This window comes from Leptodactylus fuscus, chromosome 1 (assembly GCF_031893055.1).
Source record: "Leptodactylus fuscus isolate aLepFus1 chromosome 1, aLepFus1.hap2, whole genome shotgun sequence".
NCBI classification, from domain to species: Eukaryota; Metazoa; Chordata; class Amphibia; order Anura; family Leptodactylidae; genus Leptodactylus; species Leptodactylus fuscus.
The window spans coordinates 232963251-232990153 of record NC_134265.1 but is presented as its reverse complement, the minus strand read 5'-3'; the positions used below and the strand labels follow the sequence as shown (position 1 = coordinate 232990153).

Here is a 26903-nt window from a genome sequence, read left to right as displayed (position 1 = left end):
ATGAGACAGATCATCCTGAACTTCTAGAATAGCAGTCACAGGTCAACTGAAACTCTCAAGAGAATACACATATCATGGTAGATTAACTGTTTTAGCCTAACAAGGAAGCTGGGCTTATGATGCACAAGTGTACACCAAAACTATTGAAACATTTAGCGATTTTTTTTTTGTTTTTTTTTTGGCACCTAAAGCCAAACTAAACTGGAAACTAATAGGTGATTTAAAGTTGCACCAGATTTATGTTTAAGACTATCTAATGTATGTTTGCACTGTCCTACCTTTAGACAGTATTGGTAAATCTACCTCATTATTCTCAGACATGGGACACTTTTTGCCAATTTAACAAAAAAAAATAAAATAAAAATTAACATAAAGCATGATTAGCAGGAATCCAAACACCTTCATACCCACAAACAAATGCAAAAATAAATAAATAAATATAAAGCGGGAAGTAAAGCAAACAACCTCATTTGAACTCTGCATTATAAGCATATATAGCACATGAACTGACTTGTTATCAGTTGGAACAGGTATTTTATTTGGAAAGAAGAAAGCGATACACTATAATATATCTCTGTGCTATTATCTACCTCTTTAATGTGGAACATATGACAAAGAATTATAAATAAATAGCATGGAAAATAATGGTACATAAAGTTAGTACATAAGGTAGGAGACACTGGAAAACAGAGCAGAACAAGGATGCATTAGTTTTTCATTGGCATATTGCTTATTTTTGTGGTCTTCTTGAGGTGGTGATAATTTGGGAGAATCTTCATTAGGAAGTCCAACTGCAAGGTTTGCGGCTGTATGTCCAAGAAGAAAAAAGTGGCAAGTATTATTTTTTAAAACAACAAAACATAAAAAACAAGACTCTTGTTAACTGAACTAACATATATTGTAAAAGTTCTTGTACTTGGCTGTTCTGTAGAGGAAATAAGAATGCAATGACATGGAAATCTCATATAACCATACATAGAACTCATATCAGAATTTAAAAGTTAGATATTTGCCCATTTCATTTAAAAACTCATTTATAAATTGATGGCAGGAACACATCTCAAAAAGGGATAACAAACGGCTAGAAATTAAGTGTTACTAATGAAAAACAGCAGGAGGGTCAATTTTCAACAAAGTCACTGTGAATAAAAATAGCATGTTACAGAGGCAGAGTCTCTTAGAAGCAAAGACTGTCAGAGCTTCATAATGTATATATATATATTATATACATATTATGTGTGCAAGGGACAAAGCTGACGGTCAATACTGGATGCTTGTGATCTACACATCCTCAGGCAGATCCTGTATTAAAAACAGGCATGAATTGGTGACGTAAATCACAGCATAGGCTCAGGAATACTTCTCGAAATCATTGTCTCTAAACACAGTCTATCATACAAAGAAGAAGCCATATAGTAACAATCCAGAAATGCTGCAGTCTTCTCTGAGCCAAAGCTTATTTAAAATCGAAAGGCGCAAAATAGAAACTGAATAAAAATTTGAAATTCTATATGGAAACCATGGATGCTGTGTCCTGTGGACTATGGCGTAGGCAACTTACATATGTTGAAAGGCGCTGTCTTGCTGATCAGTATATAGGTGTTTTTAAACAACATATGCTCCCATTCAGACAATGTCGCTTTCACTGAATATTTCAGCAAGTGCTAAATCACATACTGTATCCATCACAACAGCATAGTTTGGCAGAAGAACAGTCCGGGTGCTGACCTGGCTTTCCTGCAGTTCAGACCTTTCACTAATAGAAAACATTTGAAAAATCCATCCGGCAACAAAGACCCAGGACTGCTGAGCAGCTAGAATCCTACATCAGAAAAGAATGGGAAAACATTCCTCTCCTAAGACCCCCAAAAATTGGTCTCCTAGTTGTTTACAGACTGTTTTAACAAGAAGACAGCATGCTACACAATGGACATGGTCCTGCACCAATTTTTTTGAGATGTGTTATGGCCATCAATTTCTAAATGAGTTAATGTTTTCCAATGAAATGGAAAAATATCTAACTTCCGTTTTCTCATGTGTTCTATTGTGTATAAAATATGGTTATATGAAATATCCAAACTGTTGCATTTCATTTTCTTAATATTTTACACATCACCACAACTTTTTTGGAATCAATATTGAAGTTTTAAAGGAAGAAAAAAGTTATACCGTATATACTCGAGTATAAGCCGACTTTTTCAGCACAGTTTGTATGCTGAAAAAGCCCCCCTCGGCTTATACTCCGGTCATGCAGCATAGGACTGAAAGGACATGCATAAATTAAGTTTAAGGGGACTGTCCTTCAGTGGTTGCTATTGTAATGATATAGGACACCCCCCCCCCCTTCACTAGCAAGAGAGATGAAAGCCCGGGAGGAGGCAGGTCCCTGCTCCTGTGTCTGCATCGAGGAGAGCTCATACAGTAAAATGAAAGTAAAACACACAGGTACATACTGGGGTTACTATTCCTAGTAATGTCAGGCATTTGGGGTTATTCATTTAGTTTCAGTAACTCCATGTGCCTCACATTAATAGTAGTTAACCCCATCCTGTCCCTTACATTAATCCCTGTGTGCCCCACATAAGGGTTACTAATATGTGAGACATATGGAGGTAATAATAAAATGCCTTAATAAAGTTTAATGTAATAATTATTACCTCCATGTCTCTCACATATCAGTAACTCACTTGGTTAATGTAATGTTTTCTTGGTATCTATTTTCATTTTTGAAATTTTCCAGTAGCTGCTGCATTTCCCCCCTCGGCTTATACATGAGTCAGTAAGTTTTCCCAGTTTTGGGGGGTAAAATTAGGGGCCTTGGCTTATGTTCGGGTCGGCTTATACTCGAGTATATACGGTATATGCAAATTATTTAGCAAATAGTGGTTCTGATTTAAGAATATAGCTATTGGATTTTTTGAAACAATGTATTTGCAGTATCATCATGGACTTTGCATGTTTTTTATTTTCATTTATATTGATATCTTGTTTTGGATTGTCACACTGAATTTTTTTAATTTTTGTATTACCCTATGTATACATATCCTATAAGATAAAATCAATAATTTTGTATATACTATTTATGTCACATTGTAATTTCTGCCCTTATTACTTTTCAATTTTTAAATTTATTTTATTTACTTTTTATATTTTCTACGTTTTTTCCCCATCCATGACCTGTATTTTATTTTTCAAACGAATATTATAAATATATTTATTACATATAAATTATATACATGTTGTGTATCTATAAGTTCCAAGTTTTATTTGGCTTCATGACATTGATTAATATAGTAGCATTTTATTTATTGACCAGCATATGGAGTATTACTGGTACTACTAGCATCAGACTAACTGGGTGTGTTATGAGATAATGATATTTTCAATACAATGCTAAGTATATGACAATAGTAGGATCTGAATTTATATATATTTATTGAACTTGCCGTCATTGATATAATTATTATTCTTAATATTTATCTTTTTATTAGAGATGAGCGAACACTAAAATGTTCGAGGTTCGAAATTCGATTCGAACAGCCGCTCAATGTTCGAGTGTTCGAATGGGTTTCGAACCCCATTATAGTCTATGGGGAACAGATACTCGTTAAGGGGGAAACCCAAATCCGTGTCTGGAGGGTCACCAAGTCCACTATGACACCCCAGGAAATGATGCCAACACCTCTGGAATGACACTGGGACAGCAGGGGAAGCATGTCTGGGGGCATCTAACACACCAAAGACCCTCTATTACCCCAACATCACTGCCTAACAACTACACACTTTCCACATTCAAAAAAACCTCTATCAAGGTGGGAAAATACCTGGAAACCTTCTTTACTCCCCAAATGGATGGACACAAACCCCAATTTAAGCTCAACAAACAGTAACAACCACCCCTTTAAATCACGTTCCCCATGACAACCACAAATGGAATAGGCAATGGGAATTCCAAAAGCCCTCACCCTTAACTGTCATTTTGAGTGTGTGTGTGTGTGTGTGTGTGTGTGTGATGTGGTAAGACCTTCCAAAATTCACTTTTCTAGCCCTTAACATGAGCCCTTCCAAACAAAGTTACAGGACCTTAAGCTGAGCTACCAGCAGAGATTGAGGCCCTTGGCATGAGTAGAGCCTTGCACCAGCAGTGTTTTTGGCACTTAGGGTGAGTTGAGCCTTGTACCAGCGTGTGTCCCTTAACATCAGGCGGGCCCTAAGTTCTGCGCTTTGCACAAAAGTTCCACATTAACTAGGCTGAATGGTACAAAGATTAGTAGGCCCGAGAACCAGGAACAGGTCTTGCAATGGCTGTCGGATAACGCTTAAAGCACATTGTCCACCAGCCAGTCAGCCTCTACCTCCTCTTACCCAACAGTCTTGTCCTTCTTCCACCCAAAATTCCCAATCTTCCCAGAACAATAACCCCAACTGTCCCTGCTCCCCAGAGCTGTTCTCCCTTCCTTTGACTGTACCGCAACCTGCCCCTCCATTTCGCGATTCCACGGACCTAACAGACGAGTATCTGTGTCCAGATGCTCAAACACTAGAGTCTCCTCCATTCCATCTCCGGTCGATTTGGTGGCGGATGACCAGCAACCCACCCTCATCGACGACGATGAGACGCAGTTGCTGTCAGGGCAGCCAGTTGACATGCGCATTGTGCAGGAGGAGGAGGCGAGACAGGAGTTGGAAGAGGAGGTGGTGGACGACGAGGACACCGACCCCACCTGGACAAGGCGGATGTCAAGCTGGGAAAGTAGTGTTGATGTTGAGGCAGGTGCAGCACCAAAAAGGGTAGCTAGAGGCAGAGACATGTCCAGAGGCAGAGGTCAGCTGCTTTGCCGAAGCCAGGCCAGACCCGGAATGTCCGAAGATGTTCCCTTTTGTACCCAGCCCAGAAAAACTCCCCCATCGAGGGCACGTTTCTTGAAGGTGTAGAGTTTTTTCAAGGAATGCGCCGAGGACAGATATAGTGTCGTCTACACAATTTGCCTCTCGAAATCGAGTAGGGGCCCTGAGAAGAGCAACCTGTCCACCACTTCAATGCACCGTCATTTGGAATCCAATCAATGGAATCAGTGGCAGGCAGCAACGGCAGGACAAACGTCGACCGCCGTTCATGCCACTGCCTCTGCTCACAGTGCTGGCGATGCACTCCAGAGGACGAGCCAGGACATCACTTCATCTGCCTCCGCCACTTTGTTGACTTCTCCCTCATCCTCCCCTGTTTCTGTCTTATCTCCTTCTCCTGCACCATCAAAGGCACCATCAGGCGCTTCTTTACAACAACCCACCATCTCTCAGACATTGGAGCGCCGGCAGAAATACACCGCTAACCACCCACCCACGCAAGCCTAGAACGCCAACATCGCTAAACTGCTGGCCCAGGAGAGGTTGGCGTTCCGGCTTGTTGAAACTCCCGCCTTCCCGGACCTGATGGCAACTGTGGCACCTCACTATGCCGTCCCTAGCCGTCTCAACTTCTCCAGGTGTGGCGTCCCCGCCTTGCACCAGCACGTGTCACTCAACATCAGGTGGGCCCTTAGTTCCGCGCTTTGCTGCAAGGTCCACTTGACCACCGACACTTGGACAAGCGCCTGTGGTCAGGGATGCTGCAGTGCTTATCTTTAGTCTGTTCCCCGGGTGCAAACTGGGGTGGCCTATCTCCTCTCCCAGGCCAAAATTCATGGCAGGAGTAGACTGAAACCCTACGACGCTGCAACCTCCACCACAGCTACTAGCGGCAAACGCTAAAACACTGGTGTGGGGAGACGTCAGCAGGCGGTGCTGAAGCTCATCAGCTTGGGGGACAGACAGCACAGTGCCTCCGAGGTCAGGGATGCCATCCTGGCTGAGATGGCATTTTTTTTTCCCTGCTACACCTGGGGCCTGGCATTTTTACGCCTGTGATAATGGCTGGAACCTGGTAGCGGCTCTGGAGCTTGCCAGCCTCCAACACGTTCCATGTTTGGCCCACGTCTAACCTAGTGGTGCAAAGTTTTTTAAAAACATACCCAAATGTACCGAAGCTACTGTTGAAAATGCGGCGCTTGTGCGCCCACTTTTGCAAGTGCACAGGAGTCGCTGCTAGCCTAAAAACACTCTAGCAAGGCCTACATCTGTCCAAACACAGGCTGTTGTCCGTCATTCACACACGCTGAAACCCTACAATACCATATCTTGAGCAGGGTGTGTGAGCTGCACAGACCTTTGATGGAGTTCCATCTACAAAACCCAAGGGTTCCTCAAAGTCAGCTCCCAAAGTTTCTGCACCATGAGTTTCCAGGGGTGGCAGAGTTATGGCTAGGGGCAGAGGCATGGATAGGGATGATGTCTAGGGGCAAAAGCAGTGTGGATGTGGAGGCAAGCTAAGCAGGAAAAACTGGGGGTACAAGCTAAGGCATGGACTGGGGTGATGTCTAGGGGCAAAAGCAGTGTGGATGTGGAGGCAAGCTAAGCAGGAAAAACTGGGGGTACAAGCTAAGGCATGGACTGGGGTGATGTCTAGGGGCAAAAGCAGTGTGGATGTGGAGGCAAGCTAAGCAGGAAAAACTGGGGGTACAAGCTAAGGCATGGACTGGGGTGATGTCTAGGGGCAAAAGCAGTGTGGATGTGGAGGCAAGCAAAGCAGGGAAAATGGTGGCTAGAGGCAAAGGGATGTCCATAGGCAGCAAGGGCAAAGATGCAAAACTCTCCCGTTTCAAGAATTTTCCTGACTTGTCTCCCCACAAAACATTCCTGGGAGGAGGGCTGAAACACCACCCTCCTCCTCCTCCGCTGTTAGATTGACCCCAGCTACGAGCTGAAAACGCTGCAACACTGGTGTGGGGAGACGTCAGCAGGCTGGGCTGAAGCTCATCAGCTTGGGAGACGGACAGCACACTGCCTCTGAGGTCAGGGATGCCATCCTGGATGAGATGGCAATTTGTTTATCCCTGCTGCCCCTGGGGCCAGGCTTTTTTGTCTTGTTGGAGGGCTCTGGAGCTTGCCAGCCTCCAACACGTTCCATGCCTGGCCCACGTGTTCAATGTAGTGGTGCAATGATTTTTAAAAACATACCCCAAATTAGCTGAGCTAAGGGTGAAAGTGCGGCACTTGGACACCCACTTTCCCAAGTCTACAGTACCTGGAGCTAGCCGCAATACACTCCAGCAAGGCCTACATCTGCCTGAAGCACCTACTGTTGTGCGAGGTCACCACACGCTCTAACCCTAGATACCGTATGTTCAGCAGGGTGTGTGAGCAGCAGAGACCTTTGATGGAGTACCAGCTACAAAACCCAAGGGTTCCTCAGAGTCAGCTCCCTCACTTTCTGCACCATGAGTTTCCATGGGTGGCAGATTTATGGCTAGAGGCACAGGCATGGATAGGGGTGATGTGTAGGGGCAAAAGCAGTGTGGATGTGGAGGCAAGCTAAGCAGCAAAAACTGGGGGTACAAGCAGCCGGTGGCATCATCACTGACAAGCACAGCTGTCTGTCAGCTGACAGGCTGACTTTCACCAAAATGAACAGACAATGGATAGACTCATCATATACATGTCAGTTACATGACAAATTTAGTGCAATTTGCAAGTCCAAGATGGGTTGGAGATCTGCGGAGAGGAATCTCACCACCTCTTGCGGGTGCCATCATTTGGAAGGCAAGCCCTGGGCTCAGTGGGTGAGAGCAAGCGCAGGATAATCGTCGTTTGGCCTGGCGGCCACTGCTTCTCCCACTGTTGACAGGGCTGGCACTGCAGTCCAGACCAGCAGCCAGGACACCTCCACATCTGCCTCTGACACTTTGGGGAGTTCACCCTTATCCTCACCTTTTCCTGCCATTTCTCCTTTTGCCCGCGCCATCATGCGCCTCTTCCCAGCAACTCCCCATCTCCCAAGCCTTTCATTTCATGCTAAAGTACAGCGCAACCCACCCACATGCCCAAGGCTTCAACGGCCTCATCTCAAGAAATCTGGCCCAGGAGATGTTGGAATCCCGGCTGGGGGACACTCTGCCCTTTTTGGGCAGAGTGTCTACTGCGCCACCGCACTGTGCCATCCACACCAGCACTTTCCCCCAAACATGAGGCGGTCCCTAAATTCAACGCTTAGCCCTAAAGTTCCATGTGACCAGTTACGAATGGACAAGTGCATGCGGACAGGGACGCTACCTTTCAATTTGGGCACAGTGGTTGAATGTAGTTGAGGCGTGGACCGGGTCGCAAAATGTGGTGGCCTGACTTGTCTCCCCACACAACATTCCTGGGAGGAGGGCTGAAACACCACCCTCCTCCGCTGTTAAATTGACCCCAGCTACGAGCTGGAAACGCTGCAACACTGGTGTGGGGAGACGTCAGCGGGCCGTGCTGAAGCTCATCAGCTTGGGGGCCAGACAGCACACTGCCTACAAAGTGAGTCATGCCATCCTCGATGAGACGGCAATGTGGTTTTTGCCACTGCACCTGGGCCCAGGCATGTTGTCATGTGTGATAATGGCCGTAACCTGGGATTGGCTCTGTAGCTTGGCAGCCTGCAACATATTCCATGCCTGGGCCACGTTTTTAACTCATTGCTGCTAATCTTTTGAAAAAGGTACCCCAATGTTCCTGAGCTACTGGTGAAAGTGTGGCGCTTGTGCGGATAGTTTTTAAAGTCTATAGTTGCCGCTGCTAGCCTCTATGCACTCCTAAAACGCCTGTACCTGCTGGAACAACGGCTGTTGTGCGACGTCTCCACACTGCTGGCACTAAACATATCATGTGTTGAGCAGAGTGTGTGAGCAGCACAGACCTTTGATGTAGTTCCAACTCCAAAACCCTCGGGTTCGTCAAAGTCAACTCCCTCAGTTGCTCAACCATGAGTGGCCATGGGTGGCAGACTTATGTGAAATCCCATCCCATCCATTGCACTGGACACGAAACATTAGCATGCGCTCAGCACAACTTCGGATATGGCAGCTGCGTTAAGCAGGGTGCAGGGTACAACACAGACCAGGCCCGAGCACCAGGAACAGGTGTTAGAAATACTGCAGCATCCGCCATTTCCTTCCAATTTTGGGGTTTTGGACCCGCCACCGACTTGTCTGGACCTAAGTGGGGATCATGAGACACAGTTGCCATCAGGGCAAGCTGTGGTCATGTGCGGTTTGCAGTAAGGGGCCAGTGCGCAATTGGAAGAGGAGTTGGTGGATGACGAGGCCACCGACCCCACATGGACAGGGGTGATGTCTAGGGGCTAAAGCAGTGTAGATGTAGAGGGAAGCTAAATCAACAAAAAACCTGGGTAGAAGCAAAGGCATAAACTGGGGTGATGTTTAGGGGCTAAAGCAGTGTAGATGTGGAGGGAAGCTAATTCAACAAAAAAAACAGGGTAGAAGCAAAGGCATAAACTGGGGTGATGTTTAGGGGCTAAAGCAGTGTAGATGTGGAGGGAAGCTAAGCAGCAAAAACAGTGGGTAGAAGCAAAGGCATGCAAAACTCTACCCTGTTGGAAGACTTATTCCTAGGTCTGGAACATGTTAATGGCCCCCCTGGACAAATTACTGCCACTCTGGGGCCTAGTGTCACCAGGAGGGACAAGTATAGGCGCATGTTGTGGGAATACCTGGCCGACACCAGCTCTGTCCTCTCCGATCCCTCTGTGCTCTACAGCCTACACTTATTTTCTCATCTTTTTTTCTGCACTGCACATCTCTTGCCTGCTTCCTTTGGGATCTTACAAGTGGTGGTCCACTTCCAAAGATGGTAATTTCACTAGACAGTGTAACGGAAGTAGCTGAGGGATCGCTGTCTTAACCACTTTTTTGGCACAAAATTAACTTCCAAAGCCAAATATGGTGCAAGTATATGATGCAAGGACACCTACACACCTATCTCTGACACATTGGGGAGTTCACCCTCATGCGCCCTTTTGGCCTGCACCATCATGCGCCTCTTCCCAGCCACTCCACATTTCCCAAGCTTTTCATTGCAGGCAGAAGTACAATACAACCCACCCCCATGCCCAAGCCTTTAACAGCCTCATCGATAAACTGCTGGCCCTGGAGATGCTGGTGTTTGTTTATGCTTCTGGAGACCCAGGCCTTCCGTCAGCAGATGGCAGCTGGGGCACCTCCCTATGCTGGGCCTAGCCGTTACTACTTCTCTTGGTGTGCTGTCCCTGCCTTGCGCCTGCATGTGTCCCATAACATCAGTCGGGCCCAGAGCTCTGCGCTTTGCTGCAAGGTCCACTTGACCACCGACACATGGACAAGCGCCTGTGGTCAGGGATGCTGCAGTGCTTATCTTTAATGACAGGCAGGGTGAATGTGGTGGAGTCTGTTCCCCGGGTGCAAACTGGGGTGGCCTATCTCCTCTCCCAGGCCAAAATTCATGGCAGGAGTAGACTGAAACCCTACGATGCTGCAACCTCCACCCCAGCTACTAGCGGAAAACACTGTAACACTGGCGTGGGGAGATGTCAGCAGGCGGTGCTGAAACTGATCAGCTTTGGGGACAGACAGCACAGTGCCTCCGAGGTCAGGGATGCCATCCTGGCTGAGATGGCATTTTTTTTTCCCTGCTACACCTGGGGCCTGGCATTTTTGCGCCTGTGATAATGGCTGAAACCTGGTAGCAGATCTGGAGCTTGCCAGATTCAAACACGGTCCACGCATGGCCCACGTTTTCCAACTTGTTGGTGCCATGTTTCTTTGAAACCTACACCATTGTGCCTGATATACAGGTCAAAGTGGGGCCATTTTCGTAAGTGAGAACTAGCCTCTGCTAGGCAGAAAACATTCAGAGCACACTCCTCTCATCTTCGCACCGTTGGCTGGCGGAGGAAGACGAGGGGGTTGGAGTGGCATCTGATGTCCCTGTCCCACATGAGGCTAGAGGGTGCACTTCAGTGCATCTCATTGCTTCACCACAAATGGTGTGAAGGGGAGTGGAAAATGGAGGAAATGGAGAGTGACCCTTACAGTTGGGGCCAGCAAAGGCATGCCAAGTAACACACTGGCACACATGGCTGACTTCATCTTGGGTTGCTTTTCAACACATATTTCACATCATGAAGAACAAATAATACTGGATTTTTACAAGCCTCGAACCCCGGTCTAGGTCTAATGTCTGTTCCTTTCTTATATTAGGGGAGAGGGAAAAAAAATTACTTCAGTGATACGTTTAGCGTACATAGACTGACTATTAATGTGTATCCCACTTAGTGTTGTTAGGGTTACACACCGTCACAACCTGGCTAAAGCTTCTATTGCTGTTAATAAAGTCAACATAACTTTACGGTATCCAAAAAGACAGCTGGTACCGACAGAGAGCAAGACAAATGTCAACCAAAGCTGTGAGCTCTGAACACCCACAGTGACTTTGGCGTCATCATCATTATAAGGGAGCGGGTGGTAATAAATAACTTGGCAGTGCCTAAAACCCAAAAAGCTTATACAACTATATTTACATTAAGATACACAAATGACACTTTTCAGTAGCATGTCATGAGACAAGCCGATAAGCTCTTCCTTTGTGCAGTACTATTTGAAAGTTAAACGCTGCCTTTATTTTAATTCTGGAGAAGGTGCAGACATTTGATTTAGAACATGTTGTCTTCATTGTCCAAATCCTCTATATAGGTAACGTGTTTTTCGGGCCGAGCTGTCTGGGAACGAGCTGGTGCAGCACTGACAACCTGGGTGAATATGGCAAGAGCCTGAGATGTAGGGTGAATGAATCCCCAAATTATTTGTGGAATTCCCAGTGAGACAATGGCACTGTATAGCAGTAGCAAAAATTGTGGGTGCACGTAACCCCCATATATTCTTTGAATTCCCAGTCAGACAATGGCACTATATACCAGTAGCAAAAATTGTGGGTGCACGTAACCCCAATATATTCTTTGAATTCCCAGTGAGACAATGGCACTGTATAGCAGTAGCAAAAATTGTGGGTGCACGTAACCCCATATATTCTTTGAATTCCCAGTGAGACAATGGCACTGTATAGCAGTAGCAAAAATTGTGGGTGCACGTAACCCCCATATATTCTTTGAATTCCCAGTGAGACAATGGCACTATATACCAGTAGCAAAAATTGTGGGTGCACGTAACCCCAATATATTCTTTGAATTCCCAGTCAGACAATGGCACTATATACCAGTAGCAAAAATTATGGGTGCACATAACCCCCATATATTCTTTGAATTCCCAGTGAGACAATGGCACTATCTACAGTAGCAAAAATTGTGGGTGCACGTAACCCCAATATATTCTTTGAATTCCCAGTGAGACAATGGCACTGTATAGCAGTAGCAAAAATTGTGGGTGCACGTAACCCCCATATATTCTTTGAATTCCCAGTCAGACAATGGCACTATATACCAGTAGCAAAAATTGTGGGTGCACGTAACCCCCATATATTCTTTGAATTCCCAGTCAGACAATGGCACTGTATAGCAGTAGCAAAAATTGTGGGTGCACGTAACCCCCATATATTCTTTGAATTCCCAGTCAGACAATGGCACTATATACCAGTAGCAAAAATTGTGGGTGCACGTGACCCCAATATATTCTTTGAATTCCCAGTCAGACAATGGCACTGTATAGCAGTAGCAAAAATTGTGGGTGCACGTAACCCCCATATATTCTTTGAATTCCCAGTGAGACAATTGCACTGTATAGCAGTAGCAAAAATTGTGGGTGCACGTAACCCCCATATATTCTTTGAATTCCCAGTGAGACAATGGCACTATATACCAGTAGCAAAAATTGTGGGTGCACGTAACCCCAATATATTCTTTGAATTCCCAGTCAGACAATGGCACTATATACCAGTAGCAAAAATAGTGGGTGTATATAGCCCCAATTCTATTGCTAGGGGACTTGCAGGGTATTTCTGAGGTGAAGGTGGGGGGGCACACCGTTGGAACGGGGATTTGGGGTGTATATATGGGGTATACGGGAATACACTGACAGTGTGTTCCATTCAGGACCCTGGGAAAGCTGGGTTGCGGCGATTGAGCCCGTCAGTGCCACGTTACACTGACAAGCTTCTCCCTGCAATTGAAGTGATATGTAAGCCCAATATATTCTTTGAATTCCCAGTGAGACAATGGCACTATATGGCAGTAGCAAAAATAGTGGGTGTATATAGCCCCAATTCTATTGCTAGGGGACTTGCAGGGTATTTCTGGGGTGAAGGTGGAGGGGCACACCGTTGGAACGGATATCGGGGGTATATATCGGGTATAGGGGAATACACTGACAGTGTATTCCATTCAGGATCCGCGGAAAGCTGGGTTGCGGCGATTGAGCCCGTCAGTGCCACGTTACACTGACAAGCTTCTCCCTGGAATTTAGCTCTTATAAGAGCTGTTGGTTGTCTTCTCCTTCCTATCCTAGCCTGTCCCTGCCTACCCAGAATCTAAGCCCTAGCTAACTGGACGGAAACCTCCGTCCCCGGTGAATTGCAAGCTCAGAATGACGCGAAGCTGGGCGTCGCTGTTCTTTTAAATTAGAGGTCACATGTTTTCGGCAGCCAATGGGTTTTGCCTACTTTTTTCAACGTCACCGGTGTCGTAGTTCCTGTCCCACCTACCCTGCGCTGTTATTGGAGCAAAAAAGGCGCCAGGGAAGGTGGGAGGGGAATCGAGTAATGGCGCACTTTACCACGCGGTGTTCGATTCGATTCGAACATGCCGAACAGCCTAATATCCGATCGAACATGAGTTCGATAGAACACTATTCGCTCATCTCTACTTTTTATACTATATGTACTCCTAGTGGTATTATCGTGTTGTTTCTGTGTATTGGAGTAATAACATTCTCATCTTTGTCTTTTCAACAGCAGTATATATTTTTGTATGAATTATTTTGAATTCTTGGTATTAATAAAGTAGTATCATATACTTTTATGACGTGTCTGTTTTGTTGCTTATGACTTTAATTCTTTGTTGTGATGAGATGTAATCTTACCTTTGCATTTCGCTACCTCTTGTGTCACCCCCTGCTACCTCTTGTGTCACACTCTCTACCTCATAGATTGTAAGCTCTTGCGAGCAGGGCCCTCAGTCCCATTGTGTGAAAATGACTTTCTTTGTAATGTATCTTTCTGTCTGTATTTGAACCCTACAAATTGTACAGCGCTGCGGAATATGTTGGCGCTATATAAATAAAATTTATTATTATTATATTATTATTATTATTTGGCCAGGACTATACACAACATTGCAGCTCTATGCAGTGATATGATGCAGTAATGCTGTGGCTCTACAATAAGTGAAGAAAAACTAAGGCCCAGTTCACACCTGCATTCGGGTTTCTGTTCGGGGAGTCCACTTGGGGATTGCCTGAACGGAAACCTATCTGCAAAAAAACCCGGTTACATAAGGAAACCGCGGACCCCATAGACTATAATGGGATCCATGTGGTTTCCGAGCAAAAAATGTGGAGAGAAAAGTGCTTCTTGCAGGACTTTTCTCTCTGCATATTTCATATGGATAGGGGAACGGAATGGCCCGAACGCAGATGTGAACCGGGCCTAACAAAGTTTTAAGATAGACAACTGACCAAAACATTTTGATTATATATTTACTGTAACATGACAGGACAAGAGAATTATGTAGACTGTACCAACCTGGGGGCGCTCTGTCTGTACTCTACGTAGGCAATCAGATCCATATATGACTGTATTCTCAGGAATAACCTCACAGGTGTCCACCTGGCAGCAGGCACCAATTATGCAGCCACTGGTTAGGATGACATTTCTTCCTACATAAGCTAATACAGGAGAAACAGATGTCCTAAGAAACAGACCACGTCACAAAATATACTATCACCTTTACTAAAACAGTATCACTATCTTAGCTTTCCAATCAAATTACATGTACCACATGGAATAGTTTAATGTTTACATTTGTACATTGAGATAGTTTACATCATACTAAAATAAATTATTGATATCATAAAATAGCCTTTTTTCACAGGCATCGATGACATTCAGCTATTTTATAAATGAATTTCCAGCTGTTGAGATCTGACAAGATGACCAAAATTAAAGACATCTGACGGGTGACTAATTCTATTTTAAAGGGAATCTGTCAGGTCCAAAAGGCCTCCAAACCAATATTAGTGCTGTGAAGGGGCCTATAACCCCTTTCTGTCGCAGGAAATTTTCATTTTGTACTCCCTGCCTTCCAAAAGTCATAACTTTTTTATTTTTCTGTTGATGGAGCTGTATGAGAGCTTAATTTTTTTTGCAACACAGATTGTACTTCATAAGGATACCATTTAATTTCATATGGTGTACTTGGAAGCTGCAAAAAAATGGGGTGGGAAAAAAACACACCATTCTTACAGGTTTTGTTTTAACAGAAGTCACTGTGCAGCCAAGAGGATACCAAATTTATATAGTTTTTGTTGTTTTAACACCTTAAAAAAATCCAAAACGTTAAAAAAAAATTTTTTTTCTTGTATTTGCAACATTCTGACACCCGGGCATCGACCTGTGATAAAAAAGATCACTTGTCCCATAAACTACAATGCAACTGTATTCATAGTGTAACTATTGAGGCCTGCTACAGGCAAGCCTCAACAATGAGATATCTATGACACTCCTGGGAAACTTCATAAGGCATATGGCCATAAAATGATAAATATTTTCTTTGATCGCGGGCAATAGCATGGGGTCTCCACTCTACAGAACAATGTACTGTAGATCCTGTGACAATGGGGCCAGCTCGGCTTCTTATTTAAGCTGCTGTGCTACTACGGCAGATGTTGGGAAGGGGTTAATAGGAAAAATACCTTCGTGATCACAAACTGATGACGCAATGCAGAGACCAATATGTTATAGATATAAAAAAAAACAAAAACAAAAAAAAAACAACCAGCAAGTTCACTGGGTGGTGAGAGCCTGATTTGTCACACATACAGTCATGATGCAGGCAGAAGCTAAAAATGTCATCCATAATTAAGAAGAGCCTGAGTACCACAAAAAGAGGATCCTCTCTGCATTACACCATTGGTTTGTGGCAACAAAGATATGTTTTTATTCCTATAAAAGCTGTCTACCTGACACTGTCATTGTTTTGGTAGAATTTTGAACGCGAAAGACTCCTGTAAAGTAAAAAGTGACCAAAACGATGAAACAGCAAGTTTGGGGAGCATTCTCACAATCTCCAATCACTACATCCTGGTTACAGATTTACATACAGTAACACAATCAGGTTGTCATACAGCAGTTCTAGGAACTCTATTAAAACAGCTTCTTATAAAAAAAAAACATTGATACTGATCCCTGAGGTGAAAAGAGTCTATATTATGCACTGTGATAAGCAACCAATAATATGCAAGAAGAAGATGCATGAAGAAAGTGGAAAACGATAACATTTCTTAAGTACCTGACATTGCAGATGTGTGCAGCTTACCTTTGGATTCAATAACGTTGTTATCTCCTATCTTCATTGCTTGAGAATCTAGATATTGGCATTAAGGTCTAGATCTGGATACGGTATTGGCATTAATACAATGACAGATACAGAACTTGGAGTGGAAGTGCTTAGGGTTTTTACATTTTCAACAAGAATCTGCACTGGAATACAGTAGCAGCAAAGTACAAGAGATTTAAAGGGAGTCTATGAGGTCCAAAATGCCCCCAATTTAATAATAGTGCCAAGTAGGTTCCTTTAAGAGGAAAAGAAACATGACTCTGTGATACAAACCGATGAAACAATGTTGAGATAATCATCTTTTTATGGATATGCAATTCAACCTGTAAATACATTGGGGGTGAAATCAATTTGGCTACAGATAACCATGATGCAGGCAGAGGCTGAAAATGTAATTCCCAGCTAAATATCTTGCATCTAGTAAACTTGGAGGCTCATTTACATATCCATAAGAAGATTATTAACTCTGCATTACTTCACTAGCTTGTGGACAGAGAGGTATGGATTAAAGGTCCTTGCATAGTGTGTCATTATTGGTTTTGGCTGCATTTTGGACTTCATCAACTCCCTATACACAAATCTCATCCACACACTGCAGTGAGGTTTGGTGCAGCTACACACCTTGTGGATGTTAACAGAGGGTGTCTTACGAGGAAATTTTTAAAGGGGGTCTGTCATTCAGAAAACGGATTTTGAGCTAAGCATATGCCTGAATATGAAGGCTATTCAGGTGCTGCCTCCAGTTCTTCCAAAGGCTCCCCCTGTTTTTAGTAAAAATCGGTAAAAATGATATGCTAATGAGGCACCCCCCACGTCATTCCTCAGTACCCCTTCCGTGGCTTGTACTCCATTATTTCCTCTTCCTCCACACTTACTGTACCACCTACATCTTCTGTAGTCTTGCTCCTGGCGCTTCAAATACCGTGCAATGCGCAGCAACGCTACGTTCTGAGCGCTATTGTGCATGCCCGAGCTCCATTTTCTTGTAGCTACTTATAGAACACAGCATGCTCAGTATGCTGTTCTATAGCAGTTTTGTGCTACAGACAATTTTTATGTTAACAGGTCACTACCCCACATAAATAAGTCTTCACTAGTAAAGTTATTATAAAAAAACAAAAAAAACAGGGTGCTCAGTGAGCCTCATTAGCATATGGTTTTTACCGATTTTTACTAAAACTAAGGGGGTCTTTGGAAGAACTGAAGGCAGCACCTGAATAGCCTTTTTAAAGGCTAAGGGACAGTATGTTGCTGAAAGGTAGGGACTCCCACTATCAAAGATAACTAGGAGGTTCAAGCTGGTAAATCTGGCTGACACAAGGAACAAGTTTCTCAGGTGTCATATGCAGCTTCCCTAACAAGTACATTTTTTCTTTTGCACAATTTTGATAAAAGAGGTCAGGTATTTTTAAAGGGCCATCAACATTTTGCCTAGTACATGGCATGCAGTCGACATGGAAAGTGTATAAGGGAAGGATACAGCATCCAACTTCAAAGACATTGTTGGTGCCAATGATCATAGCTTTTGGCTCCACATCTTCTGAATCAGGTGCAATATTTTCTGGAAAACTGTAGGGTAATTCATGACAATATCTCAGATTAATGCTCTATCAAATGTCAACATGGTCAAAACATGAATAGAAATGTCACGGATATCTCTAATGTTATTATACTTGGCTACAATGTTTAGGTGTATGTATAGCCTGGGGTCCGGGTTATATACTTCTCATTAATAACAACTGGGTCCGTGTAGAAGCAGCTGCCATAGCTTACTCACATAATTTTACAAGTAAATAGCAGTTTTCTCTGCAAAATCACACAGCCAATAGTAATCAATCTTAATGTTATAAGCTAACCTAGTAAAACCATATACCACCCACAAAAAAAAACAAAAAAAAAAACAGCAAAAACTTGTGGGTGTGCTGTGAATTCTCAAAACTGCAGAATGCCCTGTGGATTCATGGGGTTGTCCCCTGACTAAGTGCAGTATTGACATGCTGTTTTTGTAGAGGTCACTGCTTAGGCCTGTGAGTGGATGATGTAGTGACCTGCCTTCAAAAGATCACCGGAGCGGTAGCATCAATTACCAGATGGCTGTCAGCATATTAAATGAGCAGGACAACTCCTTTAAAGAGGACCTTTCATCAGGTTGGGCACAGGTAGTTCTATATACTGCTGGAAAGCCGACAGCGCGCTGAATTCAGCACACTATCGGCTTTCCCGATCTGTGCCCCGGGTAAAGCGCTATCGGTCCCGGTACTGTAGCGCTTTACAGTCAGAAGGATGTTCCTGACAGTTAGCCAGGTACGTCCTTCTTCACAGCAGCGCCTATCGCGCTGTACAGTGTGAGCAGGGAGGAATGCCCCCCTCCCCTCCTGATAATACTAGTCTATGGACGAGCACTGTGAGCAGAGGGAGGGGACGTTCCTCCCCGCTCACACTGTATAGCGCGATAGGCGCTGCTGTGGAGAAGGACGTACCTGACTGACTGTCAGGAACACCCTTCTGACTGTAAAGCGCTACGGTACCGGGACTGATAGCTCTTTACCCGGGACACAGATCGGGAAAGCCAATAGTGCGCTGAATTCAGTGCACTGTCGGCTTTCCAGCAGTATATAGAACTGCCTGTGCCCAATCTGATGAAAGGTCCTCTTTAAGTTTAATTTACACAAAGCTGAAATATCACTTTAAATGAAATTATATTATAAATAAATAATATCTGTGACACTGACAGAGCAGTATTGAAAATCAGAAAAAAAAATAAATTCTCCCAAGGATTCTGTCTACACCAATGGTAGTAATTTTGCTTTCAGAGATACGCATAATGGATATTTGTGCAACTAGTGTAAGTATAGTATTATGCAATGGAACTTGTGGTCTCAAGTGAATGAGGTTTTGTAAGGATGCATGCTCACAGTCTGACAGTCGCATGTGACCACAACCTCTTTAGTTTCAACCACATTGTGAACATACACTCTAAAGCCAGGTTCACACAGGATGCCGTGACTGGATGCCAGTGCACTGTATGCACTGCACCAACATCCGGCCGCAGCTAGCCGTTTATTGGACCGGTTCTGAGTCGGCCTCCACCTCAAAATCTGGTCCAAAACCCCCCTCCCGTGTGAGCCCAGCTTTAATACTCTATTCACATAATGCATCACCTGTTCCTTATAAAAGCCTGTTCCTCAATCAAGTTCCCTTCTCCAATAATGATGGGGCCTGCTTCAGCATAAATACGAGCTTTGGGGTGAACCACAGTCCTAGGTCCTGAGAAAAATGTAACGAAAAAATAAAGTCAATACACAATCGTGACTAATAACACAATTTTGATGTTAACAATAAGCTACCTCAAGTAGTAGTATAAATATACATGGTTATGCTTACCTATTGTGACATCCCCTTTAATTTCACTTTCCACACAGACAACTGCTCCTGGGGCAATCTTAACACTGAAATTATAAAAATTTTTAGTTGTTGAGAGAATTTTACAAAAATTGGAACTAGACATGTTTTTCTGAACAACCAATTTAGTCCGGCTGTCATTTTCCAAGTGACCAAGCAGCCGGCAACAACCAAAGAACTATCAATGGCACCATCTAAAGATGCCATAGTTACTGATACAAAGACAGATTAATATACCAGCTCCAAGCAGGACACACACGGGACATTATGTAGATGTTCATGTATATAGTTGAATTACAGATCTGCATTGTATGGATCTGTACATAAAATAGCAGCACCCATAGAAGCCTATGTGCCTACATCATAGCGCTTATGCTTCCAATCTCACTGCCATTTACTCCAGAGCTTGTGCCAACAGTAATGCCACTGCGAGGTAATCAGTATTGAGTTTTGCCATTGGCACCAGTGCTTTGGAATTGTTAGGTCATACTACTGTTACCAACTCCATTATTTTACCACAGTCCAATTCCTTTTTTTTTTTTTTTATGTAGATTGTGAGCCCCAGATAGAGCTCACAATGTACATTTTTCCCTACCAGTATGTCTTTGGAATATGGGATGGAAATCCACGTAAACAGGGGTAAACATACAAACTCCTTGCAGATGGTTTTTTGCCCTTGGCAGGATTTGAACACAAGGACTCAAGCGCTGCAAGGCTGCAGTGCTAACCACTGAGCCACCGTGTGGCCCCTAGTCCAATTCCTTTTTTAAAGGGCTGACAATCAAGATACGGACCAGACGTGGACTCACTGGGAGAACCAGGCCTCAGGAATTGCGCTTACACCACAGGATCGAACAAATCGGCTTTATTTAATGAACAACATACACTACGCGTTTCAGGCTTATCACAGCCCTTTATCAAGTGCAACAAGCTGTATAGCCACGCCAGATGCCTGATTTATAAAGGGCTGACATTTATGATCAGAGAGAAGCAGTAAAGTTCCTCTCATTCAATACAAATCTAGTGACTGAATCCTTATGAACGTAAATATGTTACAAATAATGTAACTACCGGTAATTATACAATATTAATAATTGAGATATTAAATAATCAGAGAACCTTCTAGGGCTGTCAGCACAATTTACAATGATGTATTTCTTATTCAGGACCGCTTCTCTATTCTTGTAAAACTCGTCCTTTTATCCCTGTGCTTTAGTGGCATTGCTTTCAAAGGGCTTCACTATCTGCTGCTGGTAACTGCTGCTCAGCTCCGCCCACTAACTTTATTGTGCATGTCTGATGAGGGAAGTGAAGGAAGCTGGCTTCAGATGGGGGAGTGTGTCATCATCAGACATCCACACTATAGTTAGTGGGCATCACTTACCAGCAGCATATAGTGAAGCCCATTATTATTGGAAAAGGTGATACATTGTGTGAATAGAGTATTAGGGTGCATGTTCCAATGTGGCTGAAACTCTTCTTAAATATGACCATCAATGTGGTTTTGGCCACATGCAGCTGAAAGCAACGGCCCTAAAGCCCTTTTCTGCTCATGTGCCTCAGCATAAAAGGACGATTTTTACAAGAATGGAGAAGCAGTTTAATAAAAATGAATCCTTTTATTTTGAAACCAAAGTAAAAATCGGTAAAATTTTTTCCAAATTTGACTCTACTCAAAATTGGCCCCTGAATCCACAGCCTTGCCTGGTGGTACCCACCAGACATTCTCACTGCCACAGTCACTGCAGAAAAAAAACGTAATATTACATGAATGCCATTGAGCTCAAGTAGGGAAACCTGCTCCTTGACATTCATATACTCTTAATAGGACGTACTGTATATGATATCTTGGCACAACCCGATTTAACTCTGCATGCCCTAACTGCCATGATCCCCAATTGGGGTATCGGGTACATTAACCCACCTTTGAACGCCATCTGTAATTGAGGAATAGAAACAGAACATTCACGTACTCCAGCAGGATGTCACCCGTGATAGGAAACCTAAACTGATCACGTGCATGCATTGCCTTGCACACATGAGGTCATTTTCATGGTGCAGTTCCCATATTATTGAAAAAAATAAATTAGCAGTTAAAGGGTCCTCTTTAATGGAGTTGTCTGGTTAAGCAGTCCTCTTTTTAAATGCACATTAACCCCTTCCCACCGATGGCATTTTTTGATTTTCGTTTTTGACTCCCCTCCTTCTAAACCCCATAACTTTTTTATTTCTCCAATCCCCGAGCCATATGAGGTCTTAATTTTTGCGGGACAAATTTTTCTTCATGATGATACCATTAATTATTCTATATAATGTACTGGGAAGCAGGAAAAAAATTCAGAATGGGGTGGATTTGAAGAAAAAATGCATTTCTGCGACTTTCTTACGGGCTTCGGTTTTACGGCGTTCACTGTGCAGCCAAAATGACATATCCCCTGTATTCTGTGTTTCGGTATGGTTCCAGGGATACCAAATTTATATGGTTTTATTTACATTTTGACCCCTAAAAAAAATTCCAAAACTGTGTTAAAAAAGTTTTTTTCTAAAAGTCGCCATATTCCGACGGCCGTAACTTTTTTATACGTAAGTGTACGGGGATGCATAGGGCGTCTTTTTTTGCGGGGCTGGGTGTACTTTTTAGTTCTACCATTTTCGGGAAATGTTATTGCTTTGATCACTTTTTATTCAAATTTTTATCAGAATCAAAAAGTGAAAAAACGGCGGTTTGGCACTTTCGACTATTTTTCCCGCTACGGCGTTTACCGAACAGGAAAAATATTTTTATAGATTTGTAGAGCGGGCGATTTCGGACGCGGGGATACCTAACATGTATATGTTTCACAGTTTTTAACTACTTTTATATGTGTTCTAGGGAAAGGGGGGTGATTTGAACTTTTAATTCTTTTTAAATTTTTTTATATTTTTTTAACTTTTTTTTTTTTATTTTTTTTTTGCATTTATTAGACCCCCTAGGGGTGTTGAACTCCAGGGGGTCTGATCACTAATGCAATGCATTACAATGCTAATGCATTGCAATGCATTGCAAAAAAGCATCCTTTCTTTTGCAGGCTGCATAGACCAGCCTGCAAAAGAAAGGATTTGCAGACAAGCCTGGGAGCCTGTACAAGGCTCCCGGCTGTCATGACAACGGGACGTCAGCCCTGGAGCATGCTCCAGGAGCCGGCGATCCCGGCCAAAATGGCGGCGCCCATGTGCCGCCGGGAAAATGGCGCCTCTGGCGCCTTTGACCTCGGCGCCGGAGGGGTTAATGCCTCCGATCGGTCCGGGGACCGATCGGAGGCATTAGAGCCGGTGGTTGTCTACTGCTTAAAGCAGTAGACACCCGGCGGCTATGGCGGCCGCCCGGCTCCCGGGCGGTCGCCATAGTTACAGACCCGACATGCGCCGTACTATTACGGCGCATGTCAGGAAGGGGTTAAAGAGATCCTATCATAGAAACCCTTTTTTTCCCCTGAGTAACACGTAGGAATAGCCTTGAGAAAGGCTATTCTTCACCTACCTTTCGTTGTCTTCTCCGCGCCGCCATTCCGTAGGAATCCCGGTTCTTGTTGGTATGCAAAGGAGTTCTCTCGCAGCACTGGGGGCGGGCCCCAGCGCTCAAGCAGTACTAGGGGCGTACCCAATGCTGTGTGAGAACTGTCTCCAGCGCCGCCTCCATCTTCGTCAACAGCATCCTCTTCTTGCAGCGCAGGTTTCCAACTTCTAGGCCTCGGGCAGCGCAGACTGTGCATGCCCACAGGCCATGAGAAAATGGCCGCTTGCACAGTATTGTAAGCGGCCATTTTTTCGTGGCCTTTGGGCATGCGCAATCTCCTCTGTCTAAGGCCCGAGGCCTAGAAGTCGGAAACCTGCAGCGGAAGAAGAGGATGCTGTTGACGAACATAGAGGTGGCGCTGGAGAGAGTTCTCACGCAGCAGTGGGGACGCTTGCAGTGCATACCGACAAGAATCGGGATTCCTACGTAACGGTGGCGTGGAGAAGACAATGGAAGATAGGAGAATTCTTAAGGCTATTCCGACGTGTTAATCATAAAAAAAAGGTTTCTATGATAGGATCCCTTTAATGGGTTAATGTACATTTAAAAAGAGGACTGCTTAACCAGACAACGCCATTAAAGAGGACCTTTCACATGCGGTTTTATATACCGCTAGAAAGACAACAGTGCGCTGAATTCAGCACACTGTCGGCTTTCCTGTTATGTACCCTGGGTAAACAGCTATCAGTGCCGTTACCAAGAGCTCTTCACTGACAGAAGGGCGTTCCTGACAGTCTAGCTGGGAATGCCCCTCCTGACAGTAGTGCTATACTGTGAGGGGGCATTCCTTACCGTCCAACAATCACAGCTGAATTCAGTGCACTGTTGGCTTTCCAGCGGTATATAAAACCGCATGTGCCTGAGGACATGAAAGATCATCTTTAAGAAAAGATCGAAACTTTAGTCAAGTTGGGAAAAAAAAAAACTGGCAAAAAGCAGAGAGTTTTAAATTGGTTGTTCCCATTATTTAATAAATGTGGCTAGTGCTAGACAATGTTAGAACATAACAAAAGTAACATAAATGACTGTTTTCCTCCCCCACCGCATCAATTGCTGGGACTGGTCATCTTTGCTCCTGTGGAGATTGGATGTAGGAATGACAAGCTGTATATACGCTTATCACAGCTGCACCTATGTACTGTATACAGACCTGCCCGGAGGAGCGCAGCACTGTGCAGAGAGAGGATGGAGAGAACACCCATTGTGCCCAATACTATACTCCCTTTTCTAAAACACCGCCAATCTCTTGCTGCTACTGTGCATGCAATTACTGGGTCCCCAGTAGTCCCTTCTTCCTGGTTCCAATCTAACACACAGGCCATGCCTGTACAGATAATCACTGACTAAATAATGTTCTAGTATGCGCATATGCCAACATTTTCTCAGCGCCAGACAATCCCTTTAAGAAATGATTGACAGCTGGAGTTTTTATTTATGACTTTGTTCACACTCCATTAGCGGTCCTGCTGAGGTTTCTCACATATTTTTGGATGGCAAAATCGTTCAGCCTGCAGTGGATTTGGAGGAGTATTTGGATCCATCACATTGCCATGGTGTACTAGGCCCATCTTGTAACACAGACACATGGGTACACGTAGTGATGTGCAAGTGTTTATCAATCTGATGGCGCCAATAGCACACTCCTCCAGCCACAGTCACTTCACACAAGACACAGGGGTATCCTGTACATGGGGGCTTCCAGGCATCACGTATATACAGACATCCCCAACACACTGTACTGCTACAGTGACAAGTACCAGCCTAGCCTCCCCTCCTGATTCTCATGCCACACTCCCAGAAAAAAAAGATGGAAGAAGCTGTCACCTCTTCTGTTGCTGCTGTGCCTGCTTCAGGAGCTCCGCCATCTTTATGTAGGAGGAAATCTTACAGAGCTAAAGGACCTGCGATGACGTCACGATCATGTGATCAGTCACGAGGCAGGGTGTTGCCCTGTCAGCGTGTACAAGGCTTTTACTTTCTGTGTAATAGTTGTGACTAAACACTACAGTCAGTAAGGACCTGCTCCTTATCACTTATAGGAAATAGCCGCAGTGCGAGCTATATCCCCTTACTGGTAAAGGACCTTTCTGCCCCCTAGTGGTCAGGTCCTGCACTGAAGTAGTATTTAGTCATCTCAACAGTGAATTGGCTAAATCCTCTACTCCAGACGGACCAGGTTCTCACCAGTGACAGTAGATACACACATATATATATATATATATATATATATATATATATATATATATATATATATATATATATATATATATATATAAGTCAAAGTCTTTAGTAGTCTGCTCTACACAAATCCACAGCTCTCGCCTGATTTGGGTGAAATTTGGTACACCCCCTCTCCACGCACAGGAGCAGAATACTGCGCACATTATATCTCGCTAGCGCCCCCTGTCATGAGATTCGGCCTCCCGAATTTAGGTCCGATACACATAATGGGAAAAAGTGAAAGTGCTGAGGGGAAAACAACATCACACAGACAGCACATATACACCAACTCACAAGCACAACACCACACTAATACCAGACTACTTTAGACACATACAACACAAACACCACCAACACTACATGCACAACACACACACGCACACGCAAGGACCACACACGAACGCATACATACATATGCATACACGCATACTCACACACAACTACCGCACTCATGGACACTTGCACTGCGCATGCGCAAACACGTGGATCACATGCGCACTTACATGCATATATATACACAGACCACACACAAGCATGCACACACACACATATACACATGGATCACATGCATGCACACACGTACATGCATACATACACATGGATGACACGCGTGCACACACACATACCTCCCGATTTCCCCCGTCCGTCCCGATGAATCTGGGGGCAGAGATGGGGGGACATGAATCTGGGGGCAGAGATGGGGGGACATGAATCTGGGGGCAGAGATGGAGGGACATGAAACTTGGGGCAGAGATGGAGGGGACATGAATCTGGGGGCAGAGATGGGGGGACAGGAATCTGGGGGCAGAGATGGGGGAGACAAGAAACTGGAGGCAGAGATGGGGGGACAGGAAACTGAGGGCAGAGATGGGGGACATGAATCTGGGGGAAGAGATGGAGGGCCATGAATCTGGGGGCAGAGATGGGGGGACATGAAACTGGGGGCAGATGAAGGGTTTATATGAAACTGGGGGAGATATAGAGGGGGGACATATAATTTACGGGTGACTGTAGGAGGATTATATTGTGTGCGGGCACATGAAAAAATAATGAGTAGACGGAGTCAATACAAAAGTGGGCAGGGCTAAATTTGCCGCACATTTTGTCCCTCTTTCGGTTCTTCAAAAGTTGGGAGGTATGCATACACACACGCACTGACAAAACACGTCTGGAATCCTGGGGGGCGGAGCTTGAGCGCCGTGAGTAGCGGACGCATGTGCCTGTAGCTCCGCTACTACTAAGTGCTAAGAGCGCCCAAGAAGCTGCCTTTCCTGTGCCAAATGGGGAAAAATGGGAGAGATAAGGGGGGTGACCAAC

At 44.3% G+C, this 26903-nt stretch overlaps 1 protein-coding gene across 1 annotated transcript; it reads right to left on the bottom strand.

The window, feature by feature from the left end:
• Window positions 1-575: 575 nt before the first annotated feature.
• On the bottom strand, window positions 576-25250 carry DCTN6 (dynactin subunit 6). The gene is made up of 7 exons (XM_075284461.1): window positions 25191-25250; window positions 19793-19857; window positions 19570-19675; window positions 17889-17977; window positions 16388-16435; window positions 14596-14738; window positions 576-806 (listed from the first exon to the last, which is right to left on the bottom strand). The coding sequence occupies exons 1-7, from the start codon at window positions 25229-25231 to the stop codon at window positions 708-710; spliced, it is 591 nt and encodes a 196-aa protein (XP_075140562.1). The 5' UTR covers window positions 25232-25250; the 3' UTR covers window positions 576-707.
• Between the last annotated feature and the right edge of the window lie 1653 nt (window positions 25251-26903).